At 32.6% G+C, this 9942-nt stretch overlaps 1 protein-coding gene across 1 annotated transcript in view; it reads left to right on the forward strand.

Moving 5' to 3' along the window:
- LOC106460544 (FERM domain-containing protein 4B-like) overlaps positions 1–3641 on the forward strand; it is a 66369-nt gene extending 62728 nt beyond the window's left edge. Inside the window, exon 3 of the mRNA XM_013920260.2 lies at positions 3543–3641. Coding sequence (XP_013775714.1) covers positions 3543–3641 — 99 coding nt within the window. The remainder of the gene's footprint in view (positions 1–3542) is intronic.
- The last annotated feature ends 6301 nt before the right edge of the window (positions 3642–9942 follow it).

A 9942-nucleotide genomic window follows, 5' to 3' on the forward strand; every position in this document is an offset into this window, starting at 1 on the left:
TACACTGCTTGGATGGCTTTAGGCACTGATCAACTATTACACCAAGATCCCTTTCTTTCATGACACTGTTAAGGTTATTCCCATCCAAATTATACTTGTAATTCAAATTATGATAACCCTCATGCATTATCTTACATTTATTATAATTAAAACCCATCTGCCATTTATTTGCCCAACTCACTAAATGATCTAAATTCTTTTGTAAATCAGCAGCATTCTTCACAGCTAGCAACATCAAAGATCTTAATATCATCTGCAAATTTAAGTAATTTATTAACTATTCCTTCATCTACACCATTGATGTAAATCAAGAAGAGCAAAGGTTCTAAGACTCGGCCCTGAGGTACCCCACTTGTGACGTTACAAACTCCATTTGTAACAACCCTCTGCTTTCTTCCATCCAGCCACTCTTTCATCCAATTTGCTAACTTATCTCCCACACCTACAGAAATAATTGTTTTACAAGCCTTTTATGAACCTAACATCAAACCTAATAGACCAATGATCACTTGCACCTAGATGTTCCCCAATTTCCACCCTCTTGATCAATTCTATATTGAAGTTATGGCCTTTTTTCTTAAATGCTTTTATTAACTCCTTGTAATTATTACTTAGCTCCTTTGACCTACATTCCTCTACATCATTAACCCCTACATGAACCACAAAAACTGCATCTCTGCTAGCCCCTTTATTATATCTTTTGCTCTGTCAGTTATATCCTCCACCTGTGCCCCTGGGTAGCTTAATCTGATTCTTTTCTCCCTATTTATGCCACAGACTATCCTATCCATATGCCTTGTCAAGAAATCACCTTTAACTGTAACCTCTTTATCACCCACATCCTTTTGTTTTCCTTCCCTTCAATAGTTCCTCGTCTGCAGAAGTCAAGGGCTGAAATTTATTGCTCAACAGAATAGGCTCATTATAACAAAACTCACTACTTTTAGCCCTAATAGTACTCTAACTACCCGAAATTCGTTGTTAGCTGATATATTCATATTCTGTGTATGTAAAAACTTAAGCTCCTCTTGAAACCTTGCTGCCATTTCCAATAATCTACACTTCTCTTTATCTGTTGCCTCTACTTTAACTATGATAGCCTCCAAGTTCTCCTCCAACCTACAAACTCTACATAAAACTTGCACATCTTCATTACCAAGTCCCAAGTTCCCAAATAAAACCCAGTTGGTAGATATACATCGTTGTAAAGATGAATACATGAAAGGTTGGAGATGGATGAAAGGAATCTGGCTTTGTAAATAGATGAAAATGATTTGTTAATTGAACTAATGACAGATTGAATTAATATTAGTTTTAGTAACTACTTTTTAAAAATTAAGTTTAGTGCAGAAATTATTTTGAATAGCTTTATCTTATAGATAAGGGAAGTTATATAAACATGTATGAAAGTATAGTATAACTAAGTACACTTAATGGACTGAATATAGCAGTTTTCAAAACAATATAATATTTATCATTTGAAGTTCTTGAAAAACTGAAAGTAGGAATATGTAATTAAAGAATATCACTGATATCACATGTAGAAAAAATACATATTTATGTGAATGATTACTTTGTATGAGTAGTTCAGCTTTTATTCATTAACCTTCTCTAGAAAAATAGTATTCTAATCATAATGTATGGTCATATGGAAGAGAAAACTAATAGAAAACAAAATTAATGAGCATATTTGTGCCTAAATCAAAGATTGTTAGAGAAAATATTCACTCTATTTTCAATTTTTTTTAAGATGAAAAATATTTTTAATCTCTCTTAATGTAGATTTAAAGTTTGAAGTAATAATAGATTCTGGTTGAATATTAATCAGATTTACATTATATAGTTATCCAATAGAATTTTACATGTTCGGTGTCTTATTTTGTTGTCAATCTTCATAGTTATTATATACATTCGTTTTATAAACATGTATATTGTTACTCTTGCTACTCACTGATAAACAGTGAAAAAACATTATGATGGGTTACTTTTTATATTTGTCAGTAACATCATCTATACTTTAGATTTGCTTTCTGTTTTTCTTTGGTATTAAGTACAATGCTTTGTTTTAATTCAGTTAAAACAACATTCATAAATTTTGTTTCCTTTTTTAATTAGATTAATTTAACTAGCTGAATGTTTTCTGTTCTAAAAGATGTGTTCTTTTTTTTTTCTATTTAATTTGTTCATCATCTTTATAATTAATTTTATTTTTGAATAGTATGCTAATTACCTACATCTTTATGTTCTCTCTTGTAAAAGTTTTCAGTAATACTGGATCATTGAACTTAGTCCATGTGTTTCATCATTATAAACACATCAATGTTTACTTTACATAAGATCTATTGAGTCAAGCATTATTTACCACAACAATTTTATTTACTCTAAAGGTGATTTAAATGGATAATATTTGAATCTGTTGAGATACTTAGAAAAATTTTGATTTGTTTAACATTATAACATTTTTCTGTTAACCACAACTTGTAAGGTGTTCTAAGGTAAACAGTTAAAATATAGTTTTATAGAGTTTTTTTTATTTAAGGTGTAATTTTAGGAAAAAAAAGATTGCAATAATCATGTTATTTTTTCATAGAAAATAACTTTAAAACCAAAAAAATGTTAAATTCTTAATTTTTATTTCAGAATTTTATCCAAATTTTGAAACCATTCTAAATTTATCAGTAATTTTGTTAGAAATGAAAAAAATCCGATATGCGTTACTTTTTGTGACTGATTCTGAACATAATTTAGGTTAAACAATTTCTTTTTGAAGTGTAATAAACGGTACACAACTTCACATTTCATAGCAGATTGTTGTATCACATTCAGGGGCAAATTAGCCCACCAGGACACTGAGCATTTTCTTGGTGAGCCTGTGCATTTGACATATTCTTAGAATTTGATTTGAAATTTTAAATGTTTAGACAGTATGCAACATGTGACATTGGCTGGGCTGCTCCTTTAATCCCAATCCACCCCCTGATCACAATTATCTTAGTTATTAAGGATTCTAAACTAGATGTGTGTAAAAACCTGTTATTTAAACGATTCATATTTTTCTCATTCCCCCAAAAAGCTTTTTATTCAATACTAGAATTTGACTAAGCCTGTTAGAGCTAAAAGGCTGTGAGGAATTCAGTTTGTAGGTAATACTAATTATATGTGACTTTTAAGTGGAGATGCCCGAGCTTTTTTAAGTTTAGCAATTAACGTGAAACAACTTTAGATAGTTTACACCTTAACATTAAAAAATCGTTTTCAGAAAATAATATTTCAAAACATAAAATAAATTCTCAGAAATAAATTTCATAAAATATTGGCAAATACAAATAAATACCCTGTGTTTTTAAAGTTCAAACAAGCATTAAAATACTTCATAATACACCTAAAAGAAAGTCGAGAGAATTTAAACATGTCATAAAACTAGTGACAGTTTTACTTTTCATTTAAAAAGAAAGTAGCATAAATATATATATATTTAAAAGTACAAATTCAAGTATTATATATATGGTGTTTATGATTGAACTTCTCTTTCTAATTTTCAGCCCAAGCTCTATGCTGGAGAACTCTTAGACATGGTGGCATCACATTTTAGCTTAAAAGAGAAAGAGTATTTTGGTTTAGCGTTTCTTGATGATACGTAAGTGTCTTTATCTTTGCAAACTAGAAGCTCTAACTGTCTATGTACTTTTTCTTCCCTAGTTTTAGTCTAAGTTAGTTTTTACCAGTAATATACCTCATTAATTCCGCGAGACTAACTAATCAGATGGTAATGAAGAATTAATTATTTGGCCAAAGGGAGAAACGGAGCTAATGTGAAGACTGTCATAATTAACTTCTAATGATCCATATAGATCAAATTCACATTTGTTTTCAGACTCAAAACCTTTTATTGTTCACCATAAATTTTGGATCAAACACTGTCTTTACTTTTAAAGCTTTAATTTAACAATGTTCATATTTCTTTAAACTTGTATCATCTAATTAACATTTATGAAAGAGATTTTAGATCGAATGTTGTCACATTTGTAAAACCATTTAACTAAGTGATGACTGTGCTTATATCCCTTGTCAACTTACGAAGTGAGTTGTCATTTTCAATTATAAGGAACATATTCGTAAACTGTTAGCATCTTCTAATGTTTATAATTTGTCACATTTTCGTGAAATAATTATTGTATTTTCTTTATAAAGTTAGTATCTTATATCACGAGTTTATATACCATTTTGTGTAGGGACTTTTTCTTTGTAATTTGTATACTAATAGTATTACTTACTTGTTGTTTTTTTTTAGTATTTTATTAAGTTTTGCCTTTGAAATTATAATATTACAATACTTAACCTCCCCTAAACAGTCTTAGTAATTGATAATACATTACTAATTAAGGTCAGTAATTTGAGGGTTAATGCCACTAACTACCACTTGAGTGATGTTTAAATACAAATATAACAAATTACAGCTCTCAGTCGTACAAAAGGTTACATTTTAAACATTCATGAAGCTTTAGAAGATAATTGTATCGCTAACGTTTCTTCGGAAAGAAATTATACGGAAAATTAACTAACGACCAGATACGTAACAATATTGTTTCTTGTTTTATGCTGTAAAGTCTGTTTTTTTTAGGATTATATTTGTTAGTCTTATTCTACCAATTCTGAGGCATTCTGATTTCCAAGATTTTTCCAGTAGTTCTTTTTTTTGTGTTTGAATAATTGATTTTGTTTCTTTTCATGCTTCCTAAGTGTTTTGTAATTAGTACTTGTTCTGTAAGTGCTATTTGTTTCAATTTTTTTTATCTGTCTTTATTATTACGGCCATACTCGTCTATGATTTTATCTCAACACTTTTTTTTCAGCTGTTCTTGTTTTTCAAACGCCTATGAATTGAAGCCTCACACCTGTCCCCTGGTGGGACAGCAGTAAGTTTGCGTATTTACAATGCTAAGATCAGTGGTCGATTCCACACGATGGACACAGAATGTGACTGTGTTCTAAAACAAACGAAAACCTTACACCTAGATCGTATGTATATCACGTTCGCAAAGAGTGCTGAGAAAAATACGTTTATTAACTATGATATAAGATATCAAATCTTAAAAATCCCGAATAAAATAGAACATTTTCCGTTTAGAAAGCAATAATATCAAATTGTATATATACTTTTATATTAACGTATATGGTATTGTTACGTCTCCGTTCGTTAGTTGATTTTCCGTAACTTCGTTCCCACGAAACTTTAGCGACACAAGCCCTTTCTTAATAAAACTGGTTTATTCTTTCTGAATATAACTTTACCGATACACTTATTTTCAACAGTCGCGCTATAACAACGAACGTGCTCAACTTCAACAATACTCTCTCACTGCAGTTCAATTACTCACTACACTGTTCCCGTCACGTTGTGACCATCTTATATATACCAGACTACCCCCCAATCTAGTAAATGCTAGGGCATTCACGAAGGTTCGAGAGAAGGAGTGGCGTGATACTAGTCACGTGACCTCGCTGACGCAACAGTATTCTGAGGTAAACTAATTTCTTCTCTCTTCGTACATACTATATAGGTCCGCCTAATAACGGCAGGACCAAACAGGAGATTTTAGAATAATCTGAAAATTTATCAGAGCTTTAAACAGTTAAATATAAATAGACTAGACGCGTGTGATGATAAATGCAAAACTATTTATTATAACGCAAAGTAAAACAAAAACAACTGTTAATGTAGTTGTATAGACGAGAGGATAATTGCTTCTGCTGAATCAGTGTTGAATCGGCAGCTCTCGTTCACTGAGGTTTGGTCTCTGTCGAATTCAGCACGATGACAACCAAGTAAAACTCTGTAGGACTATGGTTCCTTTGTGTTGTGATAACGTCATTACGTGACTGGTTCGTTTCCCACAGCATTCATCGGCTGTGACACACAGATATTATCCACTCGGCCATGAATCGACGTTGCAGTCTTTGATGACCCTTTCAATACGGATTTAGCACAATATCCCTTTGGGTAGAGTACATATTATAGATTCATAACAATAAAGATGAGTCAGCAGGCCTAAGTTGAATGGATTAATGTTCACTTGAAAAAAAAACACCAAAGGAGCATTACAACCTTATCAAGAATTTGTAGGCGGTACTTCTCTTTCCCTTTACATAAAAGTTTGTCCAAATATTCTTCTGAGGGAACTTGTTTTGGCTTAGTAGAAATTTTAAAACTGGAAAAAAGGCTGGATTAATTTACGTCCAAGTTCTATAGGACAACACAGTGACAAAGGTTCTGCTGGTTTATTGACATGACTTTTTGTGTCAATAAACGTTGATCATCATTATTATTGTTTTTCTTAGTACCCGTATATTCTTCATTGTAGGTTTAGAGTGCCAGTTATATACGCTCTTTTTTTTTTTCTCGAGTAAATCGTTTGAAAAGTAGTTCGGTATATATCTTATATAACCCTGTTTCGTAGTGTGTAATAAAACAGATCCAACTTCCTAATCTCCACTTATAGAAAAGTAATGCGTGATTTAACCTGATGATTAGTTTGTTTGTAATTAAGCACAAAGCTACACAATGGGCTATCTGTGCTCTGCCCACCACGGGTATCGAAACCCTGATTCTAGCGTTGTAAGTCCGCAGACATACCGCTGTGCCACTGGGGAGCTAACGTGATGAATCCTTCTGTCGTGTTTTAGTTATACAGTTGTTGAGACATAAAATTTCACTTCAGAAAAACGTGTCCTAAAACTCAATAATACTGATTGATTTTTGTTATTTATAGTTTTTAAAACTCGGTATATTACCGTTCAATCATGTTCCGCTTGGACTAGACGTTAAAGGGTTTGTTTATGTGCTCGTAACACACCAGATGGGGTAAAACCTCAACTTATGGAAGTTAAAAGCCAAGCAGTTTGAGCTTGAATCTGAGCTTTGCTATGTTTTAAAGAACGGTAATTCGCGTAATTGTGTCAGGCTTTCAGAAATTGTAATTTTATCTAATGGTTTGGTTAAACCGTTTTTATCGCGCTTTCATTTTTCCTCGTTACTCTCAACATAACATAGTTATTGAAAAACTATAATCTCACGTGACTGTCGCTAGGTAGCTTTATAGTATTTCTTCTGACGCATAACGTAAATTTTGTACCTACAGAATATCCTTCAGAAACACATTTTAGTCTAACAACAAATGATATCGGGCGTGAAAAGGGGGGGGGGAGGACTTGTATCTGTTAGAGTATTCAGCTGTTTTTTTTTCGTTCTATCTCTCATATGTATGTATGCGTTTTCAGTTGATTATTTTGTAACCTAATCTTCTTGTACTTATTCAAATATATTATTAATATATGAAAAATGAAATGTGTGGTACTATTTTCTGTGATATTATTATTCATAGCATCTTTACTTTTGGCACCATGACCTAGTTTGCAATGTTTGAAATTATTATTACCTCGGATATTTCTTCCTACTTTGCAAAATGTTGCGTTATTTACTTCTGAATTTTTACTGCACGTGTTAATATAAGCGCAGTAATAAAATAATAAATGAGATTGTTGATGCACACACCACTGTGATTTGTCACAAGTTTGGTGTTGTCAAATTATGAAATAAAGAGAATAAGTACTGAAGTTCATTGTCTAAAACTTCTTGCGCGTAAATGAAACGTTAGCGTTTGATGTACGTGTGTGGTTTGTTTTGGCTAAAAGCCACACTTTGGGCTATTCGATGTGCGTGTGTGATTTGTTTTAGCTAAAAGCCACACTTTGGGCTGTCCGATGTGCGTGTGTGATTTGTTTCGGTTAAAAGCCACACTTTGGGCTGTCCGATGTGCGTGTGTGATTTGTTTCGGTTAAAAGCCACACTTTGGGCTATTCGATGTGCGTGTGTGATTTGTTTTGGCTAAAATCGAAGAATCGAACCCCATATTTTAGCATTGGAAGTCCGTAAACTTGCTGCTGATCCACCGGAGGACAGCGTTTAATGTTATTTCCGTTTAAACCGTAATCAAACCCTAACAAATTATTCGTCGACGAGAAATGCCAGTGTCTGTTAAAAATTTTAGTTTTGTAATAATAATCGTGTTTGTACATCATAAAGTGGAGGTCAGACGTGTTTAAGTGATCGACGTAGGTGAGTCTTCGAATCCGAACATTTATGTTCACGTCCTGTAGCTGCAAAAAACTTTGAAACCGTAGGTGCATTTAATAATAACTTTCAAAAGTCCTCTAATCGGTTAGTCAAGAGTTGGCGCTTGGTACTTTCCTCTAGTCTGTTAATTAGTTATGCGCAAAATAGCCTTTGTGTAGCTTTGCGAGAATATCTGAAATAAATATAAGTTAAAAGAAAGTTATCCTTTTGTTTAATATATTACATAATATTTGCTGAAAAAGCAATTTTAATTCGATAATTTTTGTGAATTTTCAAAGTGTCTGTAATTAGACAAATGAACCAAACTAAAACATAAGTACCAATATTATAAAGTGCAAAAAAAAAAAAATAGACTGTTGTACAGAGGGGAAATTGCACTGTGTAAGAACAGTTGTTCCTGGCCCTATTCTCCTATTAAATATATTTCTTCCAACGTTGTTCGTGTTTGTTCTGATAGACAAGATTACATAATGTGAGCCAGTACCGCAGATTCTATTAACACAAATTCCTGCGAAGGACGAGGAGGTCAGTTTTAGATCACTTTAAGTTTCTTCGTGTGTTATACGATTATGTGAAAAATAAAAACTAATACATTTAATGTTGAAAATACTCTTATTTTCTGGTACACATCATTATTATAAGGTGTATTATAGAATATATAAACATCTTTTTTTTAATTTATTGTAAAAATAGAATCGGTAGATCATTCTAATGATTATACGATCACTTGCTTTCTTTCGTGACCTTTCAGAGTAGGTGTTTAGTTGATACTTAACTAGATTTGGTGAGAATTGTAATGGATCAGTTGGAAGTATCTAAGTTAAAACATTCAGACCCTGGAAAGGTTCAATTCTAAGTACAGAATTATATTTTTCATATGAATCATGATGGGTTAACATTACACTATGTACCAATAGTTGTGACTTCACTTCAAGAGAAACTACCCATTGTAAATGGTGATAACTCATGCAAAAGGAGTCGGATTCACTGCTCTGTTCATTTCTTGATGGTGTTAACTGCTACAGACGATGTCAGATTCTCTGCCCTGACTTATCTTGATGGTGTTAACAGCTGCGGGTGTCAGATTCTTTGCTCTGCCCTTGATGTTGCTAACTGCTACAGATTGGGAAAAATTCTCTTCTCTGACCTACCTTGATAAGCTGTAGCAGAAGATGTCAGATTCTCTGCTCTCTCCTCTCTTGTTCAGTCCACTCTTGATGGTTTTAACTACTGCTGAAGGTGCCAGATTTCTTGCTTTATTTGGTATTATTATTTTTGTTACATATTTAAGATATTCTCCATGAGTCGTTGTGAATGGTGCTGTTCTCGTCACCAGTAACTTTGGCTAGAAAACTGTTGGTATTATAATCTTTATCACTTCGAGGTTTCAGGTGTTCTTGTTTCGTACTCCGCTCGGTTATTAGATGATGTCCAGCATCATGACATGGGTACTGATAAGACATTCACTATGATACATTCCTTTGATGGCCATTTTCCAGAATCATGACATCGGTACTGATAAAATCCCCGAAATAATATTTTTTTTGGGGAATGACTTTCATTCTACGCCCACTAAATCAAAAGGAGAGTCCAGCATCATGACATCGGTACTAACTAAATCCTCGTTATTATATATTCCTATCAGAAACTTTTGTGACACCACATTTTCTATCTTCTAGAACATATTTGAAACATCCAATCTCAGTTGTATCAAGATATTTGGAATTTTGAGAAATTTCTGTTACTAATTTTTGCGAGGCTCTATATATGATACTTCACGAGTTAAGTTATTTACTCGATCGTCATGG

The sequence above is a fragment of the Limulus polyphemus genome, unplaced genomic scaffold (genome assembly GCF_000517525.1).
Source record: "Limulus polyphemus unplaced genomic scaffold, Limulus_polyphemus-2.1.2 Scaffold792, whole genome shotgun sequence".
NCBI classification, from domain to species: Eukaryota; Metazoa; Arthropoda; class Merostomata; order Xiphosura; family Limulidae; genus Limulus; species Limulus polyphemus.